At 43.4% G+C, this 26,382-nt stretch overlaps 2 protein-coding genes across 2 annotated transcripts; both read left to right on the top strand.

Moving 5' to 3' along the window:
• The first annotated feature begins 4,572 nt into the window (after positions 1-4,572).
• Positions 4,573-5,520, top strand: LOC101945801 (olfactory receptor 52K2-like). Its single transcript, XM_042846411.1, has one exon. The coding sequence runs from the start codon at positions 4,573-4,575 to the stop codon at positions 5,518-5,520; it is 948 nt and encodes a 315-aa protein (XP_042702345.1).
• Positions 5,521-15,593: 10,073 nt separating this feature from the next.
• On the top strand, positions 15,594-16,541 carry LOC101945518 (olfactory receptor 52M1-like). The gene has a single exon (XM_005310478.3). It carries the CDS (start codon positions 15,594-15,596, stop codon positions 16,539-16,541), a length of 948 nt encoding a protein of 315 aa, XP_005310535.3.
• Positions 16,542-26,382: the final 9,841 nt, after the last annotated feature.

Genomic DNA, 26,382 nt, shown 5'->3' with positions numbered 1-26,382 from the left:
CCAGCTTGTTTACATCCTGATGCTGCTAATCCCCTAGAGGCTGAGTGAACCCCACTGGGACTGCACAGAGCTATATTATAAATGGTGAACACCCCTGTGTCGGCTATCGGCATCGGATGCTGCTACAGAGGCTGGAGTAAGAGAGGCATTGGACACGGCTACCTGAGGGGCATTCTCAGGGAGACACTTCCATCTCAATATTCACAGGTACCCATCTCTTGCTTAGGAGCTCACTTGGTCAACAAACCCAGTGTAACATGTATGTGATGGGATAGAGAGTAAGTCTGTGGTCCTTTCCACTCTTCAAATCCATTAAACTGCCCATTGCCACTGCCACAGGGAATGAATTTTCTCTAGTGTCACAGGGCAAAATGTCGCACCTTGCTGGGCCCTCAGGCTCACTGGTGGATGTATTTCAGTGGCACACTGGATTGTTCAGGATGAAAGGTATTACTAGAATTACATGACCAGGCCAAATTCTGAGGCTGTGACCTGTACTTTCCTCAGTCCCCAATGAGGAAAACTCCCCTTGGAGTCAGAACTGAGTAAAGATTTCAGGAGCCAGCTGTGTGTTAATGCAGACGCTGTCTTCTTCTCCTCTTGCATTTGAGGATTCTGGCTGTTAATGGGGGCACGGTATCTGATTTTTATGTGCTGGAAATAGCGTGACCAGTGTCTCAGGGTTTTTTGGGGCAGTCTCGATATTCAGGGATTTTTTCTAATATAGGTACATATTGTCCCCCACATCTGTCCCAATTTTCAACACTTACTTTCTGGTCACACTAACTGGATATCATGGAGGTGCTAAGGCTCCTCAGTGGAATAATTGTAAGAAGTTTTCATCAGTGTTATATATTCTGACTTTCAATGCAATTGAATGTTCCCTTGTGTGTGTGTTGCGAGACACAGTAAATATAAATGTCTGATCTACTTTCTTCATTGATAGATTCATGGGGTTTAAGTTTAGAAGACACCATTGGATCCTCCAGTCTCACCTGCTGTACAACACAGACGATTAAATTTCAATGAATTATCCTGAATTGAGCTCGAAGACTTGTGTGTGACTAAGAACTGGTCTACACTGGGATTTTATATCATGGAATCATCGAGCCACAGGGTGAGAAGGGATCGCAGAGGTCATATAGACTAACCCCCTGCTGAGATACAGGATTTGTTGTGTCTAAATCATCCAGGACAGATGGCTCCAGCCTCCTTTGGAAAACCTCCAGCAAAGGAGCTTCCACAACTTCCCGAGGCATCTGTTCCATTGTCCTACTCTTCTTACAGTTAGGAACTTTTTCCTGAGATCTCATCTTAGTCTGTTATACTGTAGTTTGAACTCAATCCACTGTTGTCTCGCCTGTTGTGGTAAGAGAGGACAACTTTTCTCCACCTTTCTATTGCAGGTTTTCAATATCTGAAGACGGCTGTCATGACCCTCCTCCGTCTCCTCTTTCCCAAATTAAACATACCCAATTCCTTTGGCCTTTGCTCATATGGTTTTTATTCCATCTTTTGGGTTATCTTTGTCTCTCTCCTCTAGATCCTTTACAGTTTCTCTACATCCTTCCTATACATGGGTGACCCAAACTGGACACCGTGCTCCAGCTGAGGCCTAACCAGTGCCAAGTAGAGCAGTGCTCACCTCCTGTGATTTGCATGCTAGGCCTATGCTAATGCAACCCACAACTGCATTTTATTTTTATGAAACATAGTGAAGAGCAAGAAACCCCACATCCCTGAGAGATGTAGATAGATCAGCCTAACCCTGGTGTAGACAGTACGAGGCCAATGTCTGAATTCTTCCATTTCCCCAGCTACCACCTCTCGGGGAGGTGGATTACCCTCACTGATGGAAGCACCACGTCCATTGGTGTAAGTATTGTTTACACTGATGTGCTACAACAGTGCCACTGTAGCCATTTAGGTCTAGTCAAGCCTCGAGCAGATCTTCCAGAATCGCATCCAGTCTCGATCTGCAGATATGGGGAGTTGGAGAATCCAGCACTTCTCTTTGTGGTGTGTCCAAATGATTAATCACCTTCAGTGCTAAAGATTTGGCCCTTATTTCAAACAAGAATGTCTGTGGCTTCAGCCTCCAGCCATTGGGTCTTGCTCTGCCTTCTCTGCTATATTACAGAGACCATTATTACCCGTTGTTTTATCCCCATGAAATTCTCCGCTTGATTGTCTTTTTCGTAAATTAAGTCTCTCCCTGTCCAGCATTTTCCCCAGCCTCCAATCATTTTTGTAGCTCTTTTCTTCAGCCTCTCCAATTTTTCAACAGCCTTTTTGAAATGTTGATCCCAGGACTGGACACAGTCAGTTTCACCAATGCCATGTGCAGAGGTAAAAGCATCTAGAGAGTTGGACCCATGCAAACAAAATTTTTTAATACCATCAAATCCAAAGTTAATCCCTGAAACAGGAATACAGGCCCGACCCACAGACAAAGGCACTTTGTTATGGAAAGCAGGGACCCTGAAAAGACCATTCTGCCAATATTTGGGGCATCCACAGATTTTTTATTCAATGATTTTCTAATTCTATCCAGATCATTGATGGGAATATTGAATAGCATCAGGCCTAGAACTGATCCCTGCTGAACCCCACTCACCTCATTCACTGACAATGACCCAGTGACAACTGCTTTCTGGGATCCGTTAGTTAGCCACTTTATATCCATTTTACATATGCTCTACTGATATTGCAGTGTGTTAATTTTTAATCAGTATATTTTCCAATATTAAATCATAATCCTCATAGAAATCAAAGTTTATTGCATTTGCACGGTTTCCTTGATCAACCAAATCTGTACCCTCATTAGAGGATCAAGTCAGTTTTATTTGACAAGACTGATTATCCATAAAACCTTGTTCACTGGCATTAATTATAATCCTAGACATTCATTTTAAAGTAATCCAATACCAGCTTTTCCATTGTTTCCTAACCTTCTGAAATCTTTTTTTTTTTTACTTCCCCTTTTTAAAATACTTTATGTTTAACACAGAATTGTCAGGTATTTGCTTATTTTTAAAGGCTTTGCTGGTGCCTGATTGCATACTTCTGTTTCCAAATGAGATGTGTAGCACATCAGTCAGTTCAAAACTCTAAGGTTCTACTATGGATTCTGTTTAAAATCCCCCCTTGACTTCTAAGGAGTGGAAAGTGTTTCATCACCTCATGTGATATGAATACCTCCTCCTGCTTACTTCTGAATGCAGAGCAAAATTATATCAACATTTTCTGCAACATTCACAAGTTTACTTTCTCCCTCTCATAATTGGTGTAAAACTTTTCTGGGATTTATTTTCTTCTTAATATACTTAATAACCCTTTTTTGTGATATGTAGCTCTGTCGAACATTGATTTTTCCCTGATCACTTTAACAACCCTTTCCAATTTTCATAACATCCAATTTGTATTGCTTGCTACATATATTTCCTTTTTCCTGCTCCCCCGCCCCACCCCAGTTGCTGCCTCCCCTTTCTCACTGAACTGGGTTTTTAGCCAAAGTTATCTACTTTTTTCACTTTGAAATCATGGCTTTTTAGCTGCCTAATGAATTCCTCTAAAGAATTCCCAATTTTCATTCCCATTTTTCTGTCTCCATTTCCCCCCCCCCTCTGTTTAACTCATAATTTGCTTCATTTTAGCGGAATTAGCACTTTTAAAACATGAAGTGTCTAGAGATATTATTGCTTGGGAACTGTTCTCTCTTTGTACATTTGAATGTAATAAGTCCCATTCTTTATTTTCCTCTCCTCTATCATATGTTCCCTTGTTTCTCTCTTCTCTAAACTAAACTGTGCTAGATTTTCAGTATGTTCCACTAGGGGAGTCTCCCCCATTCTCATAGACTGTATCGGAAACTCCCTTTTAACCTGCTATATTCTTTATAGAGATCTGGTGACCATAACTGAGCACATGTCCAGAGCAGGTTATGGTCCATCCCATTCCTTAGGCATCTGCACATTATCTTTGTTTTGGCCACTACTGGGAATGAGCCGGTGCTTCCGTGGAGCCCAGGTCTTTTCCCCAATGTGTTTTCTCGCTGGGATGTTTCCCCTGTCACATGACTACACAAAGTTTTGGTTATTTTCCACTCTCAGATGTTGAGCAACCATGTTAATTTGGAAATCCCTACAGCATGGATTCTTTAGCCTGGATTTCATTTCATTAAGGAATGATGAGGGATAACCAGTATCCACAATCCTGTTTACTGTAAGTGCCTATTAAAGTTTCCCACATCACAATGTGTTAGAATTATTGATGAATGGAGCACCATCATGTATGGAATTGGCATTAGTAGGGTCAGTTGTTCATAATTCATTTCTCTGAATAACAAAAATGTCATTTTTCAGTGTGTGAAGAGCCACCAGTCTGCTTCACCCATGACAACAGCGTTCAGTAGTTCATGTAGTGTCTCATATTAACATTGTCTTTCCATCCAGGCCTTTGTACTGTGACCATAACCCTAGAGCCTCGGCACATACAGGAAGTCAAGAAAACATACAGTACGTACAGGAGACACCGTTCTGCCTCAGAGTTGGACACCTTCTCCCCTACTCCATGTCAGATTTCAACACAACTGACTTCACCAACCCCTCCACCTTCATCCTGCTGGGCATTCCTGGCCTGGAGGCAGCCCATATCTGGATCTCCATCCCCTTCTGCACTATGTATGCTATAGCCCTCTTGGGGAACTTCACCATCCTGTTCATTGTGAAAAGGGAGCCAAGCCTCCATGAGCCTATGTACTATTTCCTCTGCATGCTGGCTGTCAGCGACCTGGTCCTGTCCACGTCCATCCTGCCCAAAATGCTGAGCATCTTCTGGTTCAATTCCAGGGAGATCGATTTCAGTGCCTGCCTCACCCAGATGTACTTCATTCACTGCTTCTCAGTGATGGAATCAGGGATCTTTGTGGCCATGGCTTTTGATCGCTATGTGGCCATCTGTGATCCCCTGAGACATTCCACCATCCTGACACACCGCATGGTGACAAAGATTGGATTGGCTGTGGTGCTGCGTGGCTGCTTACTCATACTGCCCATTCCCTTCCTGGCGAGTCAGTGGCCATATTGCAAGACCAACATCATCCCCCACACGTACTGCAAGCACATCTCTGTCGTGAAGCTGGCCTGTGCCGACATCCGTGCCAGTAGTTACTACAGCCTCTCTGTGACATTCTTTGTTCCCAGTGTGGATGTGTTTTTTATTGCGGTGTCATACATCCAGATCCTCAGGGCCATCTTCAGCCTGCCCACAAAGGATGCCCGGCTCAAGACATTTGGGACTTGCGGCTCCCACCTCTGTGCCATCTTAGTTTTTTACATTCCAGATCTCTTCTCTTCCGTCATGAACCGGATTGGTAACACTATGCCCCTGTATTGCCTCATTCTCATTGCCAACGTGTACCTTCTGGTGCCCCCCATGTTACACCCCATCATCTACGGGGTGAGGACCAAACAGATCCGGGACAGGTTGCTATGGCTATTTACTCATAAAAGGACCTAAAGTTTCCTCCTGGTGCTCAGATTTTCAGACTGAGCCCTGTGCAGAGCTGGTTGGTGACATAATTCTGGGCCCTCTTCCCTGAATCATTGACTGGACAGTCAAAGGACATTAAACACTTTACTGTCCTTGCTGTGCTGTGTCAGTGTGACAAACTGAGGAATCGTTCTATGTACAAGCCATTGATTTGCCACCTTTCTTATTGCTTGTAACTGGACCACCAAGGCCCCACCCTTTGCCACTCCTTCCAAGAAGGCCCCATCCCTGCTCTGCCTCTTCCCCGCAGGACCTCCCTGTCACTCGATCCTCGCCTCTCTTCCCCTCCCCTTGTCACTTGCTGGATCATCTCCATGTCCCTCCCCCCGACCTCCACAGCCGTAAGGGAGCCATTTCAGGGTTTTTTGGGGGGAGGGAAGTTTAACTGTGATTCAAGGGGTTACTTAATCTCTTAAAAGCTCTGAGCTGTAGCACTGGGAATCACTGGATCTGAGAGCTGATCTGGCTGGGAAAGAAGCAGGGCGCATTAGTCTGGTTATTAATCCAGGTAAAACAAAGTCCCTGGCTATTACCGTCAAGCAGCCTGCAGCTGCAAACTACAACCAGCTCAGTATTAACTTGTCTGGAGGAATCGCTTGGCAGGAGGCAGCTTCATAGAAAGGGCTGGAGGCTGCTTGAAATATGTAGGTGCTCATCCAACAATCAACTGCTGTCCTGTTTCCTTCTGCAGCCTTTGTGAGGATGTTGTGGCCTCAGTTTTACTACAAAGCTGCAAATCTATAGAACAATGGGTACCCCAGTTCCCATGGATGGGAGTGATATGAGAGGGCTAAGGTAGGCTGAGAAACTCCGGGCTAACATTTTCAATGCTCCTGGTTTCCAGCAGCTGCTCAGTATCAAGGAGCAACACAAGATCGGGAGTGATGATATATTGAATATACAACCAGAATCTCTTAACCAGAGACCAATCCAGGCAGCGCTCGGGTTGCAAGGAGGCTATGTTCCATTGGGATTTGCCATGAAGATGTTAATGGTGACTGATGGGATTAATGGCTTCCCGGATTCTGTGACAAAGGGTCTGTCAATATATGAAATGATCAGTGGGTCAGAGAAGTCTCCAGAGTGGAGAGAGCACCTCAGAACACCCTAGCCCTTGTCCTAATGGACCATGACAAGGTTAGTGGTTGAGCCCCCCAAAGTTAGTGGTTGAATCCTGGGCCCAGCCTTGTCGGGGTTACAAGGACTCTGCCACATAAAGGAGTGGAAGGGGAGTCCTCGGGGTCATCCAGGACTGTAGGTAAAGGGAATGGGATCGAGAGCTCTGATCCTTTCAATAGCCAATTACATGGGGTAGCTTAGAAACCTGGAAAGTTCCCCACAAGAGGGAAATCGTCCCCCTGCTTCCATTTGTTAGGAATTCTTCAAAGGACTCACCTTACTTTTCTCTTCTAAGTTGAAACCTTTACCCTTGGAACATTTTGCTCTTTTGCGGTACTCAAGGCTCTTCAAATTTCTGCAGAAGTGTGTAATAACCTCCTCCTTCTGCCTGACTGAGGCTATGTCAACACCACAGACGTTACAGGCTGCTGGAAACAAGGAGCATTGAAAATGTCAGCCCTGAGTTTCTCAGTATTCCTCAGCCCTCTCATATCACTCCCATCCATGGGAACTGGGGTACCCATTGTTCTATAGATTTGCAGCTTTGTAGTAAAACTGCTGACACAACGTCCCTACAAAGGCTGCAAAAGGAAACAGGGCATCAGTTGCTGTTGCATGAGCACCCACATCTTTCAAGCAGCCTCCAGCCCTTTCTATGAAGCTGTCTCCTGCCCATCGATCCCTCCAGACAATGATCAGTGGGTCAGAGAAGTCTCCAGAGTGGAGAGAGCACCCCAGAACACCCTAGCCCTTGTCCTAATGGACCATGACAAGGTTAGTGGTTGAGCCCCCCAAGGTTAGTGGTTGAATCCTGGGCCCAGCCTTGTCGGGGTTACAAGGACTCTATCACATAAGAGAGTGGAAGGGGAGTCCTCAGGGTCATCCAGGACTGTAGGTAAAGGGAACGGGAGCGAGGTCTCTGATACTTTCAATAACCAATTCCATGGGGTAGCGTAGAAACCTGGTAAGTTCTCCACAAGAGGGCGATAAGTGTGTAATAACCAGCTCCTTCTGCCTCACTGAGGCTATGTCAACACCACAGACGTTACAGTGGCACAGCTATACCACAGCAGCTATGCTGCTGTAACGTCTGCCATGTAGAGCTCTCCTGCTGCCATCATTAAACCATCCCCAACAAGAATGTCCCGCTGATAAAATGTTGTCCATAATGGCCCTTTTCTTGGTGATGGGGTGTTTTTTCCGTACAACATCCAACAAAACTTTAGTGACAAAAGTGCTAGTGTAGACAAAGCCTGAGTTGCATGCTAGAAAAGACGTCCACTGACTCAAGTTCTGCAATGTTTAAGAAGATTGAAATTTTCTGCTGGTTTCTTTCTAAACCAACCCAGCTGCTTGCATAGCTACATTTAAAAACTGCCTGAATCTTTTCCCGGAGTCTGCTGCGTTACCCAAGAGTTTCAACTCCTTGGAGGCTTTCAGTTGTTCCATCTCCAGGATGGCTCCTTGATTTCATCACCACAGCCCTGTTACCTCCGCCCTCTCCTCTGGTCTCCCCTCCCATACCAGGGGTTGCCATAGGAATTCATAAAAAGGAGGCTCAGTCTGCACTCGAAGGAGGGAGGCCTGATGAGAACTAAATCAGGGTTACAAAAGCTAGCAGAGAGCCATGCGCTCCCAGCTGTGTGTCTGGTGCTGCCACCGCTCGATGGCCTGTTCTCGCTAGCCCCAATCTAGTTCTCCCGAAAATATGCTGTGCTCCTAACATAAGAACATAAGAACATAAGAAAGGCCGTATCCTGTCCACCGACAGTGGCCAATACCAGGTGCCCCAGAGGGAGTGAACCTAACAGGCAATGATCAGGTGATCTCTCTCCTGCCATCCATCTCCATCCTCTGACCGACAGAGGTGAGGGACACCATTCCTTACCCATCCTGGTTAATAGCCATTAATGGACTTCACCACCAGGAATTTATCCAGTTCTCTTTTAAATGCTGTTATAGTCCCAGCCTTCACAACCTCCTCAGGTTAGGAGTTCCACAAGTTGACTGTGCGCTGCGTGAAGAACTTCCTTTTATTTGTTTTAAACCTGCTGAATATTAATTTCATTTGGTGACCCCTAGTTCTTGTATTATGGGAATAAGTAAATAACTTTTCCTTATCCACTTTCTCCACATCACTCATGATTTTATATACCTCTATCATATCCCCCCTTAGTCTCCTCTTTTCCAAGCTGAAGAGTCCTAGCCTCTTTAATCTCTCCTCATATGGAACCCGTTCCAAAGCCCTAATCATTTTAGTTGCCCTTTTCTGACCCTTTTCTAGTGCCAGTATATCTTTTTTGAGATGAGGAGACAACATCTGTAGGCAGTATTCGAGATGAGGGCGTACCATCGATTTATATAAGGGCAATAATATATTCTCCGTCTTATTCTCTATCTCCTTTTTAATGATCCCTAACATCCTGTTTGCTTTTTTGACCGCCTCTACACACTGCGTGGACATTTTCAGAGAATTATCCACAATGACTCCAAGATCTTTTTCCTGACTTCTTGTAGATAAATTAGCCCCCATCATATTGTATGTATAGTTGGGGTTATTTTTTCCAATGTGCATTACTTTACATTTATCCACATTAAATTTCATTTGCCATTTTGTTGCCCAATCACTTACTTTTGTGAGATCTTTTTGAAGTTCTTCACAGTCCGCTTTGAACTTAACTATCTTTAGCAGTTTAGTATCATCTGCAAACTTTGCCACCTAACTGTTTAGCCCTTTCTCCAGATCATTTATGAATAAGTTGAATAGGATCAGTCCGAGGACTGACCCTTGGGGAACACCACTAGTTACCCCTCTTCATTCTCAGAATTTACCATAAATTCCTACCCTTTGTTCCCTGTCTTTTAACCAGTTCTCAGTCCATGAAAGAACCTTCTCTTTTATCCCATGACAGCTTAATTTACATAAGAGCCTTTGCTGAGGGACCTTGTCAAAGGCTTTCCGGAAATCAAAGTACACTATGTCCACTGGATCCCCCTTGTCCACATGTTTGTTGACCCCTTCAAAGAATTCTAATAGATTAGTAAGACACGATTTCCCTTTACAGAAACCATGTTTCTAACGGTCAAGGAGCAGGGTCTCTGGAGGCTTCCACAAAACAAATAATGACCATAAATTATAAACACAATAATCCAGTCAAATCAGGACCTAGCCCCACCCCCCCTTTGCCTTTAGCGATAGAGGAAAGTTAAACCATGTTTGCCAGCTATACAGTCTTAGAAACCTGAATACTGGTGGACATGGTGCCCCATTGGGATCAGACAGGAGAATTTGTTCAGTCTCATTCCAGTGCTTAAAAGCCCAGATGCTCCACACCAGAGAAATACCCCCAATTAGCCAGATGAGCAGGCACAGAGTTCAACTATGCGAATTCAAGCACACTCCAGCTGGGGCTGTCCTGGAACATTATATTTCAATTCCGCCTGGGAGAGATGGGAGGAAATGAACTGAGAGGGAGAGAGCTAATCCAATGCAAACACTAATCCAGTCTCTAGGCTGCCTATAGGGCCAACCTTGTTCCAGGGCAGCTTTGTGGGAAGGGTGAGACCTCTGTCCCCAAGACAGCCCCCTGGCTCTACTCTACCCACAGGAACATTCTTTTAGTGATAGTGGAGTCCTGGAGTTGACAATTTCCAGGAGCAGGGAGCTCACAAATTCCAGCTTGTTCTGGAAACCTCAGATTCACCTTGAGAGGATGGCCAAGGCTCAGACTTCCTCTTCCAGCCTTTCCCCTGCATCCCACCCAACGAACAGGCCATGGCAGAGTGGGAGTCCATTTCCTTCTTGGTTTGAGGGTGAGACCATCATTATGGAAGGGAAATCAGGACTCCTGGGTTCTGTCTGTCATCCTGCTTCTCATTCCCTCAGTTTACCTATCTGTATAATGGGGATATGTTCATAGTGACTTTTCTTTGCTTAGTGTTTTCAAGATCCTTCAACGAAATATGCTGGGCAGTCTGATGATAGTTACTGATGGGAATTACTGATCTCTGATCCCTTAGCAACAGCCCCATTTACAGGGTATCACACTCTATGGAGTTCTTGGCATTATCCTACTTTTCTTCGTAATCAAGAACAGTTTTAAAATATACAAAAATACACAGAGCAGACAATTCCTCTCTGCCTCAGTGGAGAGCCACAGACATCTCATCTCCCTTTGGGGAGGTCCCTTAATTACTGTTTACTCCTAAAGCTGGAAGAATAGCACAAATGCAAAGACAGCCTTGTCTCCAGCCTGTTTACATCCAGATGCTGCTAATCTCCTAGAGGCTGAGCGAACCCCACTGGGACTGCACAGAGCTATATTATAAATGATGTACATCCCTGTGTCGGCTCTCTGTGTGGGATGCTGCTGCAGATGCTGGGGTGAGAGAGGTGTGGGACACGGCTACCTGAGGGGGATTCCCAGGGAAGACGCTTCCATTTCAGAATTCACAGGTACCCATCTCTTGCTTAGGAGCTCACCTGCTCGACAAACCCAGTGTAACATGTATATGATGGGATAGAGAGTAAGTCTTTGGTGCTTTCTGCTCTTCAAATCCATTAAAATTCCCATTGCCCCTGCCACAGGGAATGAATTTTCTCTAGTGTCACAGGGCAAAATGTCACCCTTTGCTGGGGCCTCAGGCTGACTGGTGGCTGCCAGACCCGAGGTGGCTGCCTTTCAGTGGCACACTGGATTGTTCAGGATGAAAGGTATTACTAGAATTACAAGACAAGGCCAAATTCTGAGGCTGTGACCCGTACTTTCCTCAGTCCCCAATGAGGAAAACTCCCCTTGGAGTCAGAACTGAGTAAAGATCTCAGTAGCCAGCTGTGTGTTAATGCAGACACTGTCTCCTCCTCCTCTTGCATTTGACGATTCTGGCTGTTAATGGGGTCACAGTTATCTGATTTTTATGTGCTGGAAATAGTGTGACCAGATGTCTCAGGTTTTTTGGGGGCAGTCTCGATATTCAGGATTTTTTTTCTACTATAGATACCTATTTTCCCCCACATCTGTCCCGATTTTCAACACTTACTTTCTGGTCGCACTAACGGGAAATCATGGAGGTGCTAAGGCTCCTCAGTGGAACAATTATAAGAAGTATTCAACAGACACCCAACATGGAAAATTAGAAACTTATAAGAAACTGAAAAAGAGTTGTCCTTATAGAAGTTGTCAGACAGCCTTAACTAAAATTGGTGCCAGCAGCATTACCTACAGTGACCAATCCTTTTGTGAATCTCATTTAGCTAAGCTCTTTGCTCCAGTCATGTCTGTGGCAAGCAGTTCTGCATTCCAATTATGGATTATGTAAACAATTTTCTTTCATCAGTGTTATATATTCAGACTTTCAATGCAATTGAATGTTCCCTTGTGTGTGTGTTTCGAGACACAGTAAATATAAATGTCTGATCTACTTTCTTCATTGATAGAGTCATAGGGTTTAAGTTTAGAAGACACCATTGGATCCTCCAGTCTCACCTACTGTACAACACAGGCCATTAAATTTCACCGAATTATCCTGAATTAAACTCAAAGACTTGTGTGTGACTAAGAACTGGTCTACACTATGATTTTATATCATGGAATCATCGAGCCACAGGGTGAGAAGGGATCACAGGGGTCATATAGACTAACCCTCTGCTGAGATACAGGATTTGTTGTGTCTAAACCATCCAGGACAGATGGCTCCAGCCTCCTCTGGAAAACCTCCAGCAAAAAAGCTTCCATGACCACCCGAGGCATCTGTTCCATTGTCCTACTCGTCTCACAGTTAGGAACTTTTTCCTGAGATCTCATTTTAGTCTGCTATACTGTAGTTTGAACTCAATCCACTGTTGTCCCGCCCGCTGTGGTAAGAGAGGACAACTTTTCTCCACCTTTTCTATGGCAGCTTTTCAAGTATCTGAAGACGGCTGTCATGACCCTCCTCCATCTCCTCTTTCCCAAATTAAACATACCCAGTTCCTTTGGCCTTTGCTCATATGGTTTTTATTACATCCTTTAGGTTATCTTTGTCTCTCTCCTCTGGATCCTTTCCAGTTTCTCTACATCCTTCCTATACATGGGTGACCCAAACTGGACACCGTGCTCCAGCTGAGGCTTAACCAGTGCCAAGTAGAGCAGTGCTCACCTCCTGTGACTTGCATGCTAGTCCTATGCTAATGCAACCCACAACTGCATTTTATTTGTATGAAACATAGTGAACAGGAAGAAACCCCACATCCCTGAGAGATGTAGATAGATCAGTCTAATTCTGCTGTAGACAGTATGATGCCAATGAATGAATTCTTCCATTGCCCGAACTACCACGATATCTTCCAGAATAGCATCCAGTCTGGATCTGCAGATATAGGGAGTTGGAGAATCTATTACTTTTCTTTGTGGTGTGTCCAAATAATTAATCACCTTCAGGGCTAAAGATTTGGCCCTTATTTCAAACAAGGATGTCTGTGGCTTCAGCCTCCAGCCATTGGGTCTTGCTCTGCCTTTCTCTGCTAGATTACAGAGACCATCATTACCCATTGTTTTATCCCCATGAAATTCTGCACTTGATTGCCTTTTTTTCATAAGTTAAGTCTCTCACTGTCCTGCATTTTCCCCATCCTCAAATCTTTCTGTAGCTCTTTTCTGCACCCTCCCCAATTTTTCAATATCCTTTTTGAAATGTGGACCCCAGGACTGGACACAGTCAGTTTCACCAATGCCATGTGCAGAGGTAAAAGCGTCTAGTGAGCTAGACCCATGCAAATAAAATGTTTTAATACCATCAAATCCAAAATTATTCTCTCAGACCCAGAAGCAAGGGCACTTTCTTATGGAATGTGGAGATCCTGAAAAGACCATTCTGCCAATATTTGGGGCATCCACAGATTTTTTATTCAATGATTTTCTAATTCTATCCAGATCATTGATGAAAATATTGAATATCCGTGGACCTAGAACTTATCCCTGCAGAACCCCACTCACCCCATTCACTGACAATGGCCAAGTGATAACTGCTTTCTGTTAGTTAGCCAGTTTATATCCATTTTACATATGCTCTACTGATATTGCAGTGTGTTCATTTTTAATTGTTATATTTTCCACTTTTAAATCAAATGCCTCATAGAAATCAAAGTTTATTGCATCTGCATGGTTTCCTTGATCAATCAAATGTGTACTCTCATTAAAGTATAAAATCAGATTTATTTGACAAGACTGATTTTCCATTAACCTTGTTGACTGGCATTAATTATAATCCTAGACTTTTATTTTAAACTAATCACATATCAGCTTTTCTATTGTTTCCTGACCTTCTGAAATCTTATTAACTTCCCCTTTTTAATACTTTATGTTTAACACAGAATTGTCCTCTATTTGCTTATTTTTTAAGACTTTGCTGTTGCCGGATTGCATACTTCTGATTCCAAATGAGATGTGTGTTGGATTCTTCAGTTTGTAATTCTTGTGTTCATAACTCTAAGGTTCTGCTATGGATGCTGTTTAACATTCTCCTTGACTTCTAATGGAGAGGAAAGTGTTTCATCACCTCATGTGATATGAATACCTCCTTCTGCTTCTTTCTGAACGCAGAACAGAACTATTTCTTGAACACATGTACATTCTCTTTAACATTAACAAGTTTACTTTCTGCCTCTCATAATTGGTGTAAAACCTTTCTGGGATTTCTTTTCTTCTCAATGTACTTAATAACCTCCTTTTTGTGATATGTAGCTCTGTCAAACATTGATTTTTCCCTATTCTTTTTAACAACCCTTTCCAATTTTGATAACATCCCATTTGTATTGCTTGCCATATATATTTCCTTTTTCCCGCTCCCCCTCACCCCAGTTACTGCCTCCCCTTTCTCACTGAACCAGGTTTTTAGCCAAAGTTGTCCACTTTTTTCACCACAAGGCTTTTTAGCTCCCTAATTAACTCCACTAAAGAACTCCCAATTGTCATTCCCATTTTCCTGTTTCAATTTCCCCCCCAATCCATTTAGCTCATAATTTGCTTCATTTTAGGACAATTAACACTTTTAAAACATGAAGTGTCTAGAGATATTATTGCTTGGGAACTGTTCTCTCTTTGTCCATTTGAATGTAAAAGTCCCATTCTTTATTTTCCTCTCCTGTATCATATGCTCCCTTGTTTGTCTCTTCTCAAAACTAAACTGTCCCAGATTTTCAGTATGTTGCACTAGGGGAGTCTCCCATTCTCATAGACTGTATTGGAAACTCCCTCTTTAGCTGCTATATTCTTTATAGAGATTTGGTGACCAACACTGAGGGCATGTCCAAAGCAGGTTGTTGTCCTCATTCCTTAGGCATCTGCATATTCTTTCTTTTGGCCATTACTGGAACGAGCCGCTGTTTCCGTGGAGCCCAGGTCTTTTCCCCGAGGTGTTTTCTAGCTGGGATGTTTCCCCTGCCACATGACTACACAAAGGTTTGGTTATTTTCCACTCTCAGATTTTTAGCAACCATGTTAATGCGGAAATACCTACAGCATGGATTCTCTAGCCTGGATTTCATTGCTTTAAGGAACGATGAGTGATAACCAGTATCCACAATCCTGTTTGCTGTGGGTGCCTATTAACGTTTCCCACATCACAATCTGTTAGAATTATTGTGAAATGGAGCACCATCATGTATGGAATTGGCATTGGTAGGGTCAGTTGTTCATAATTCATTTCTCTGAATAAGGAAAATATCATTTTTCTGTGTGTGAAGAGCAACTTATCTGCTTCACCCATGACAACAACCTCCAATAGTGCATGTAGTGTCTCATATTAACATTGTCTCTCCATCTAGGCATTTGTACTGCAACCATAAGCCTAGACCCTGGGCACATACAGGAAGTCAGGGGAACATACGGTATATGCAGAAGACACCGTTCAGCCTCAGAGTTGGACACCTTCACCCCTACTGCATGTCAGATTCCAACACAACCGAATTCACAAACCCCTCTTCCTTCATCCTGTTGGGCATTTCTGGCCTGGAGGTGGCTCATGTCTGGATCTCCATCCCTCTGTGCACCATGTACACCATAGCCATCTTGGGGAACTTCACCATCCTGTTCATTGTGAAGAGGGAGTCGAGCCTCCATGAGCCCATGTACTATTTCCTCTGCATGCTGGCCATCACCGATCTGGTCCTGTGCACGTCCATCCTGCCCAAAATGCTGAGCATCTTCTGGTTCAATTCCAGGGAGATCGATTTCAGTGCCTGCCTCACCCAGATGTACTTCATTCACTGCTTTGCAGCAATGGAATCTGGGATTTTCGTGGCCATGGCTTTTGATCGCTATGTGGCCATCTGCCATCCCCTGAGACATTCCACCATCCTGACAAACAGCGTGGTGGTGAAGATTGGCTTGGCCGTGATGCTGCGTGGCTGCTTACTCGTACTGCCATATCCTTTGTTGGCGAGTCGGTGGCCATATTGCAAGACCAACATCATCCCCCACACGTACTGCAAGCACATCTCTGTGGTGAAGCTGGCCTGCGCCGACGTCCGTGCCAGTAGTTACTACAGCCTCTCTGTGACATTCTTTGTGCCCAGTATGGATGTGTTTTTTATTGCTCTGTCCTATATCCAGATCCTCAGGGCCATCTTCAGCCTGCCCACAAAGGATGCCCGGCTCAAGACAGTTGGGACCTGCAGCTCCCACCTCTGTTCCATCTTAGTCTTTTACATTCCAGATCTCTTCTCCTCCATCATGCAGCGGATTGATAACACTATGCCCCTGTATTGCCTCATTCTCATGGCTAGTGTATACCTCCTTGTGTCCCCTTTGGTACACCCCATCATCTACGGGGTGAGGACCAAACAGATCCGGGACAGGTTGCTATGGCTATTTACTCATAAAAGGACCTAAAGTTTCCTTCTGATGCTCAGATTTTCAGACCGAGCCCTGTGCAGAGCTGGTTGGTGACATAGTTCTGGGCCCTCTTCCCTGAATCACTGACTGGGCTGTCAAAGGATATTAAACACTTTACTGCCATTACTGTGCTGTGTCAACGTGACAAACTGGGGAATCGGTCTATATATAACCCAGGGTGTTGCCACCTTTCTTATTGCTTTTAACTAGACCACCAAGGCCCCACCCTTTGCCATACTTCCAAGAAGGCCCCATCCCTGCTCTGCCTCTTCTCCGCAGGACCTCCCTGTCGATCGATCCTCTCCTCTCTTCCCCTCCCTTTTTCACTTGTTGAATCATCTCCATGTCCCTCCCCCCGACCTCCACAGCTGCAAGGGAGCCGTTTCGGGGGAGGGGGGAATTAGGGGAAGGGAGTTTAACCATGATTCCACAGTCTACTTAGGCTCTTAAAAACTCTAAAATTTTGGCAGAAAACTTACAGGTAGCTGACAGGAGCACTGTATCTAATGCCTGTATGAAAGAAAGAAAAATAAATAAATGTTAGACCCACCCAGCTCTAATACATTTTCCACAGTCTTGTGGCAAATCACTTAAGGGACATTGGTTAGGTTTAATTTTAATATATGTTTTTACTTTGTTAGTTTTTTGGAGAGAGAAACCCCATCAGATTCCTGGGTTCTATCTCAGCTCTGGAGGGGAGTGGGGTGTAGTGGGTTACAGGAGGTCGCAGATACATCTGCTGTCTATATAAGAATATCAGAATAGCCATATTGGGTAACACCAATTGTCCATCCACCCCAGTATCCTCTCTTCTGACTTTGGTCAATGCCAGGAGCCCCAGAGCAAATGAAGAGAACAGGTAATCATCAAGTGATCCATCCCCCGTCGCTCATTCCCAGCTTCTGGTACACAGAGTCTAAGGACACCATCCCTGCCCATCCTGTCAAATAGTCACTGATTGACCCATCCTGTATGAATTTATCTAGTTCTTTTTAGAACCCTATTATAGTCTTGATCCACACTACATCATCTGGCAAGGAGTTCCAGTGGTTGATTGTGAAGAAATACTTCCTTTTGTTTGTTTTTTTAAATCTGCTGCCTATTAATTTCCTTGGGTAACCTCCAGTTGTTGGCCCTGTCAACACTGGTTCTCCACTTGTGAGGTACTCCTTTCTCTTGTCATTATAGACTGCCTGCATCTGTAACTTTCACTCCATGCATCTGAAGAAGTGGGTTTTTTACCCATGAAAACTTCTGCCCAAATAAATCTGTTAGTCTTTAAGGTGCCACTGGACTCCTTGTTGTTTTTGTGGATACGGACTAATACGGCTACCCCCTAATACTTGACTCCAGTTGTTGTGTTATTTGAAGGAATAAATAACATTTCCATATTCGATTTTCCCACACCATTCATGATTTTATAGACCTCTCTCATACCGCCCCCCAGCTGTCTCTTTTCCAAGCTGAGTATAGACAGTCTTATTAATCTCTCCTCGTTTGGAAGCTGTTCTGCACTCCTAATCATTTTGTGGCCTTTTTCTGTAACTTTTCCAATTCTAATATATCTTTTTGAAGTTGGGCTACCAGATCACCGTGCAGTATTCAATATCTGGGTGTACCATGGGTTTATATAGAGGTAATGTGATATTTTTATATATTAATTGAATTAATCGGCCACTTGTTTAAAACAAAGCAAAGGAATTATTCATACAACTCATGGTTATCCTGTGGAACTCTTTGCCCAAGGATGTTCTGAAGTCCAATACTATAACAGGGTTCAAAATAGTACTAGATAAATTCATGGACAATCGATCCATCATTGGCCATTTTCCAGGATGGGCAGTGGTGATGTCCCAAACTCTGTTGGTGTTATTGTTAAATCTCATGATGCAAAGTTTGTTGCTAATGGTAAACATTATAACAGAGAATTTGATTCTGATCATAAATCCTAAAAAAGGTGTAACATGCAAAATTCTTGGGAAAAGCTTTTGGGCATGCTTGGAGCAGTGAACAAGGAGCGCTATGGGGATACTGCTTCTCATCTAATACCTGTACACAGGCACAAAGCCTGTTACAGCAGGAAAACCATAATAAACCTAGTCTGCTGTGTGGAAGGGGAGACTGAGGTACAGCAGCTCATTCCACTGATGAATATATTTATTGCATTATCAACTGTTGGAAAAGGACAATGGTTAAAAATGTTGCACAGATACAAAGAGATGAATGTTTTCTAATGACCCAGAGAAGGCACACTTGCTGACTTTTGACATCACTAGGCTGATCTATAAAGTGTTCAAAGGTATATACTACAATGTTTTGCAACTCTTCCTAGTTGTATGTTCAAAACCTTGCTCCACATTACTTAGTGACCAACACTCCTGCAGTAAACTAAGGTGGGAAGTGTGACATTCTGCGCCCCAAAGCAACACCATGGCACCTCCATACTTACCACATTTAGTATTATCTCGACCAGCCCTGACAAGTGTTTGTCTAACCTGTGCTTAAAAATCTCCAATAATGGTTCATAGACGCATACAAGGGCATGTGACCAGCTCATGTGACACTGGACTTTAACTTTTCCCATTCTAATATATCTTTTTTCAGGTTGGGCTACCAGGTCTGCATGCAGTATTCAATATGTTGGTGTACCATGGGTTTATCTAGAAGCAATATGATTTTTTTTGTATTTTTATATACGGTATTAATGGAATTAATTGCCTCCTGGTTTAAAACAAATTAAAGGAATTATTCACACAACTCAAGGTTAAGCTGTGGAACTCTTTGCCAGAGGATGTTCTGAAGGCCAATACAATAAAAGTGTTCAAAAAAGTACTAGAGAAATTCATGAAAGATAGGTCCATCAATGACTATTTGCCAGGATGGGCAGGGGTAAGGTAATGGGGGATGGATAGCTCAGTGGTTTAAGCATTGGTCTGCTAAGCCCAGGCTTGTGAGTTCAATCCTTGAGGGGGCCATTTAGTGAACTGGGATAAAAAATCTGTCTGGGGATTGGTCCTGCTTTGAGCAGGGGGTTAGACCTCATGACCTTCTGAGGTCCCTTCCAACCCTGATATTCTATCATGTCCCAAGCTCTGTTTGCCAAAAGCTGCAAATGGTTGAGGGGGGATGGATCACTTGACAATTAGCTGTTCTGTTCATTTCCCCTACAACACCTGGTACTGCCCACTGTTGGAAGACAGGATTCTGGGCCAGATGGATCTTTGGTCTGACCCAGTATAGCTATTCTTCTGTTCTTATGATCAATGAAGCAGGGAATGGTGTACAGGTGGTGTTGTGTGTTTATCTGGATATGGGTACCTCTTGTGCTACCTAAAGTAGAGGAATTGTTATAGCAAGCAGTGACCGGGGCACAGGGGACCCACACTGAGATTGCTCAGTTAGAACAAACTGCAAACAATGGGTCTGACAATCCCCCAAGAGGGTGGCTATTCTCATACTTAGATTTACCAAAACAGCTTTCACAATACTTTATACTGAAGTCAAAACACTGTTCCCTTAAAGCCACCAAGCCTTGGACTTCCAATCAAACAGCCAAGTCAAGTATGATGATGTTCTCATTGCCAATGTGTACCTTCTGGTGCCCCCCTTGCTACACCCCATCATCGATGGGATGAGGAAGAAACAGATCAGGGAGATGCTGCTCTTTACTCATAAAAGGACCTAAATTTTTTCTCATGGTGCTCTGCCTTTCAGAGCTAGCTCCATACAGAGATGGCCGGGGACACGGCAGAAGTGCTTAATGACTTCTCTGTTTCGGTTTTCACCAAGAAGATTGGTGGTGTTTGGATGCCCAACACAGTGAATGCCAGTGAAAATGGGGTAGCATCAGATGCTACAATAGGGAAAGAACAAGTTAAAAATTACTTGGACAAGTTAGATGTCTTCAAGTTGCCATGGCCTGATGAAATGCATCCTAGAATACACAAGAAACTGACTGAAGAGATATCTGAGCCATTAGCTATTATCCTTGAAAAGTTATAGGAGACTGGAGAGATTCCAGAAGACTGGAAAAGAGCACATATAGCGCTTATCTATAAAAAAGGAACTAAGGACATCTCAGGCAATTACAGGCCAGTCACCTTAACTTCTGTACCAGGTAAGATAATAGAGCAAATAATTAAGGAATCAATTTGCACACATCTAGAAGATGATAAGTAATAGTCAGCATGGATTTGTCAAGAACAAATCATGGCAAACCAATTTGATAGCTTTCTTTGACAGGGTAAAAAGCCATGTGGCTAGACGGGATGTGGAGATGTGATATATTTGGATTTCAAAAAGAACAGGAGTACTTGTGGCACCTTAGAGACTAACAAATTTATTAGAGCATAAGCTTTTGTGTTAGTCTCTAAGGTACCATAAGTACTCCTGTTCTTTTTGAGGATACAGACTAACACGGCTGCTACCCTGAAACCTGTCATTTGGATTTCAGTAAGTCTTTTGATACAGTCTCGCATGACCTTCTCATTAACAAACTAGGTAAAGACAACCTAGATGAATCTACTATAAGGTGGGTGCATAACTGGTTGGATAACCATTACCATAGAGTAGTTATCAATGGTTCACAGTCAGGCTCGACAAGCACGAGTCCATGGGGCTGGATGTGCAGCATACGAGGGTGCTAAAGGAGTTGGGGGATGTGATTGCAGAGTTATTGGCCATTATCTCTGAAAACTCATGGAGATCGGGGGAGGTCCCAAGGACTGGAAAAAGGCTAATGTAGTGCCCATCTTTAAAAAAGGGAAGAAGGAGGATCCGGGGAACTACAGGCCAGTCAGCCTCACCTCAGTCCCTGGAAAAGTCCCATGGAGCAGGTCCTCAAGGAATCAACTCTGAAGCACTTAGAGGGGAGGAAAGTGATCAGGTACAGTCAGCATGGATTCACCAAGGGCAAGTCATTACTGACTAAGCTAATTCCCTTCTATGACAAGATAACTTGCTCTGTGGATGAGGGGAAAGCAGTGGACTTGTTATTCCTTGACTTTAGCAAAGCTTTTGTTATGGTCTCCCACAGTATTCTTGCCAGCAATTTAAAGAAGTATGGGCTAGATGAATGGACTCTAAAGTGGATAGAAAGCTGGAGAGATTGTCGGGCTCAGCGAGAAGTGATTAATGGCTCCATATCCAGCAGGCAGCCGGTATCAAGCGGAGTGCCCCAAGGGTTGGTCCTGGGGCCGGTTTTGTTCAATATCTTCATTAATGATCTGGAAAATGTCATGGATTGCACCCTCAGCAAGTTTGCAGATGACACTAAACTGGGAGGAGTGGTAGATACGCTGAAGGGTAGGGATAGGATACAGAGGGACCTAGACAAATTAGAGGTTTGGGCCAAAAGAAATCTGATGAAAGTTCAACAAGGACAAGGGCAGAGTCCTACACTTAGGACAGAAGAATCCCATGCACTGCTACAGACTAGGGACCAAGTGGCTAGGCAGCAGTTCTGCATAGAAGGACCTAGGGGTTACAGTGGATGAGAAGCTGGTTATGAGTCAACAGTGTGTCCTTGTTGCCAAGAAGGCTAACGGCATTTTGGGCTGTATAAGTAGGGGCATTGCCAGCAGATCGAGGGACATGATTATTCCCCTCTATTCGGCACTGGTGAGGCCTCATCTAGAGTACTGTGTCATGTTTTGGGTCCCACACTACAAGAAGGATGTAACAGTGTTGCAAAAAATGGAAACATCATTCTGCGATGTATTAGTGGGAGAGTTGTAAGGAAGACACGAGCAATAATTCTTCCCCTCTACTCCTTGCTGATTAGGCCTCAATTGGAGTAGGAATGAATTCTTTGCTTCAGTCTTCATGGCTGAGGATGTTAGGGAGATTCCAAAACCTGTGCCGTAGTTTGTAGGTGAAAAATCTGAGGAACTGTCACAGATTAAAGTGTCATCCTTGTCCAGTTCTGAGCGTCACATTTCAGGAAAGTTTTGAATGAATTGGAGAAAGTCCAGAGAATAGCAAACAAGATGATTAAAGGTCTAGAAAACTTGACCTATGAGGGAAGATTGAAAGAACTGAGTTTGTTTATTCTGAAAAAGAGAAGACTGACAGGGGACATGATATAGTTTTCAAGTACCTAAAAGGTTGTTACAAGGAGGAGGGAAATAAATTGTTCACCTTAACCTCTGAGGATAGGACAAGAAGAAATGGGCTTAAATTACAGAAGGGGAGCTTTAGGTTGGACATTAGGAAAAGCTTCCTAAATGTCAGGGTGGTTAAACTCTGGAATAAATTGCCGGAGGTAGTGTAATCTCCATCATTGGAGATTTTTAAGAGCAGGTTAGACAAATAGCTCTAGATCGTGCTGGTCATTTTGTGAGTGCAGGGGACTGGACTAGATGACCTCTCAAGATGTCTCCCAGTCCTATAATTCTATGATTTCTTCCATGGAGCTCAGGCTGTTAAAATGTCTGCCTGCAGTTAGAAGGAGTATGGTCTTCTATGTGTCTGACTATTTTATTCTTTACTATTCTATCAACTGATTTGCCAGGTACCAATGTTAGACTTACCAGTCTGTAACTGCCAGATTCACTTCTAGAGCCCTTTTTAAATATTGGCATTACATTAGCTATCTTCCAGTCACTGGCTACAGAAGCCAATTTAAAGGACAAACCATAGTTAATAGTTCCACAATTTCACATTTGAGATCTTTCAGAACTCTTGGGTGAATGCCATCTGGTTCCGGTGACTTGTTAATGTTAAGTTTATCAATTAATTTCAAAACCTCCTCTAGTGACACTTTAATCTGTGACAATTCCTCAGATTTTTCACCTACAAACTACGGCACAGATTTTGGAATCTCCCTAACATCCTCAGCCATGAAGACTGAAGCAAAGAATTCACTTAGTTTCTCCACAGTTAATTTATCATCTTTAAGTGCTCCTTTTGTATCTCGATTTTCCAGCTGCCCCACTGGTTGTTTAGCAGGCTTCCTGCTTCTGATGTACTTAAAAAACATTTTGTTATTACCTTTGGAGTTTTTGGCTAGCTGTTCTTCAAACTCCTCTTTGGCTTTTCTTATTACATTCTTGCACTTAATTTGGCAGTGTTTATGCTCCTTTCTATTTGCCCCACTAGGATTTGGGTTAGGGTTAGGGCGCAGCACTACGGCCAGGGTGATCTTAGCCACCACAGGAAATGTCAGTGTGGTTGCATGTCTCAGGGGATCACAGATGGCCACATAGCGATCAAAAGCCATAGCCACGAAGATCCCAGACTCTATCACTGAGAAGGAGTGAAAGACATATAGCTGAGTGAGACAAGCCCTGAAATTGATCTCCCTAGAATTGAACCAGAAGATGCTCAGCATTTTGGGCAGGATGGACGTAGACACTACCAGGTCGGTGATGGCCAGCATGCAGAGGAAATAGTACATGGGTGCATGAAGGCTCGGCTCCATCTTCACGATGAACAGGATGGTGAAGTTCCCCAGGACGGCGAAGGTGTACATGGTGCAGAAAGGGATGGAGATCCAGACATGGGCTGCCTCCAGGCCAGGAATGCCCATCAGGATGAAGGTGGATGGGTTGGTGAAGTCGGTTTTGTTGGACATGGAGTAGAGAAGAAAGTTTCAAACTCTGAGGCAGAACAGTGTATCTTGCATGTAACATATGTTCCCCTGTCTTCCTGTATGTGCCCAGGCTCTAGGGTGATGGTCGCAGTACAAATGCCTGGATGGAGAGACAATGTTAATATGAGACACTATATGCACTACTTGGAGGCTGTTCACATGGGTGAAGCATATTGGTTGCTCTTCACACACAGAACAATGACATTTTCATTATTCAGACAAATGAATTATGAACAAATGACCCTATTAATGCCAATCCCATATTTTATGCTGTTCAATGTGTCAATAATGTGTTGTGATGTGGGAAACATTAATAGGTACCAGCAGAAAAAATGAGTGTGGATACTGGTTATGCATGTTTGTTCCTTAATGCAATGAAAGACAGGCTAGAAAGTACATGCTGTAGGGAGTGCCACATTCACCCAGTGGTTCAAAATCTAGTGTAGTCAAAAAGCAAACCTATGGAGTCCATGCTGTAGGAAGTTCCCCATTCAGTGGCTTGCTCAAAATCTGAGAGTGGAAAAAAAACAAACCATTGCCAAGACATGTGCCGGGGGAAACATCCCAACTAGAATAGACCTCAGGGAAAAGATCACAGTGTCATTTAGAACAGTTCCATGGAAACACCTCCTGATTTGCAACAGTGGCCAAAACAAAGACAGTGGACTGAGGACAATCAGTGGACACTAACATTCCGGGGTACAAAATATATCGGAAGGACAAAACAGGTCGTTCGGGGTGGGGCGGGGAGTGGCATTATATGTGAAAGAAAATGTAACATCAAATGAAGTAAAAATCTTCAGTGAATCCACATGTTCCATGGAATCTCTATGGAAAGAAATTTCATGCTCTAATAAAAATATAATATTATCTATTATAGACCACCTGACCAGGACGGTGATAGTGATGATGAAATGGTAAGGGAAAATACAGATGCTATCAAAATTAAGAACCCAAAAATAGTGGGGGATTTCAATTATTCCCATATTGACTGGGAACATTTCACTTCAGGATGAAATGCACAGATAAAATTTCTCAATACTTTTAATGACTGCTTCTTGGAGCAGCTGGTACGGGAACCAACAAGAGGAGAGGCAACTCTAGATTTAGTCCTGAGTGGAGCGCAGGAGCTTGTCCAAGAGATAACTATAACAGGACTGCTTGGAAATAGTGACCATAATACAATAGCATTCAAAATCCTGTTTTGGGAAGAACATCTCATCAGCCCAACACTGTGGCATTTAATTTCAAAAATGGGAACTATGCAAAAATGAAGGGGTTAGTTAAACAACTTTAGTTAAAAGGAACAGTGACTAAAGTGAAATCCCTGCAAGCTGTATGGGCGCTTTTTAAAGACACCATAATAGAGGCCCAATTTCAATGTATACCCCAAATTAAGAAACACAGTGAAGAACTAAAAAAGAGCCACTGTGGCTTAACAACCATGTAAAAGATGCAGTGAGAGATAAAAAGACTTCCTTTAAAAAGTGAAAGTCAAATCCTAGTGAAGCAAATAGAAAGGAGCATAAACACTGCCAAATTAAGTGCAAGAATGTAATAAGAAAAGCCAAAGAGGAGTTTGAAGAACGGCTAGCCAAAAACTCCAAAGGTAATAACAAAATGTTTTTTAAGTACATCAGAAGCAGGAAGCCTGCTAAACAGCCAGTGGGGTCCCTTGATGATCGAGATAAAAAAGGAGCGCTTAAAGACGATAGAGATATTCCAGACAAACTAAATGGATTCTTTGCTTCAGTCTTCACGGCTGAGGATGTTAGGGAGATTCCCCAACCTGAGCCGGCCTTTGTAGGTGACAAATCTGAGGAACTGTCACAGATTGAAGTGTCACTAGAGGAGGTTTTGGAATTAATTGATAAACTTACCAGTAACAAGTCACCGGGACCAGATGGCATTCACCCAAGAGTTCTGAAAGAACTCAAATGTGAAGTTGCGAAACTATTAACTAAGGTTTGTAACCTATCCTTTAAATCGTCTTCTGTACTCAATGACTGGAAGTTAGCTAATGTAACGCCAATATTTAAAAAGGGCTCTAGAGGTGATCCTGGCAATTATAGACCGGTAAGTCTAATGTCGGTACCAGGCAAATTAGTCAAAACAATAGTTGAGAATAAAATTGTCAGACACATAGAAAAACATAAGCTGTTGAGCAATAGTCAACATGGTTTCTGTAAAGGGAAATCGTGTCTTACTAATCTATTAGAGTTCTTTGAAGGGGGATCCAGTGGACAT

Source organism: Chrysemys picta, chromosome 1 (assembly GCF_011386835.1).
Source record: "Chrysemys picta bellii isolate R12L10 chromosome 1, ASM1138683v2, whole genome shotgun sequence".
In the NCBI taxonomy this organism is placed as follows: Eukaryota; Metazoa; Chordata; order Testudines; family Emydidae; genus Chrysemys; species Chrysemys picta.
Note: the sequence above shows the minus strand (reverse complement) of the source record. Positions and strands in the feature narration are given on the sequence as shown.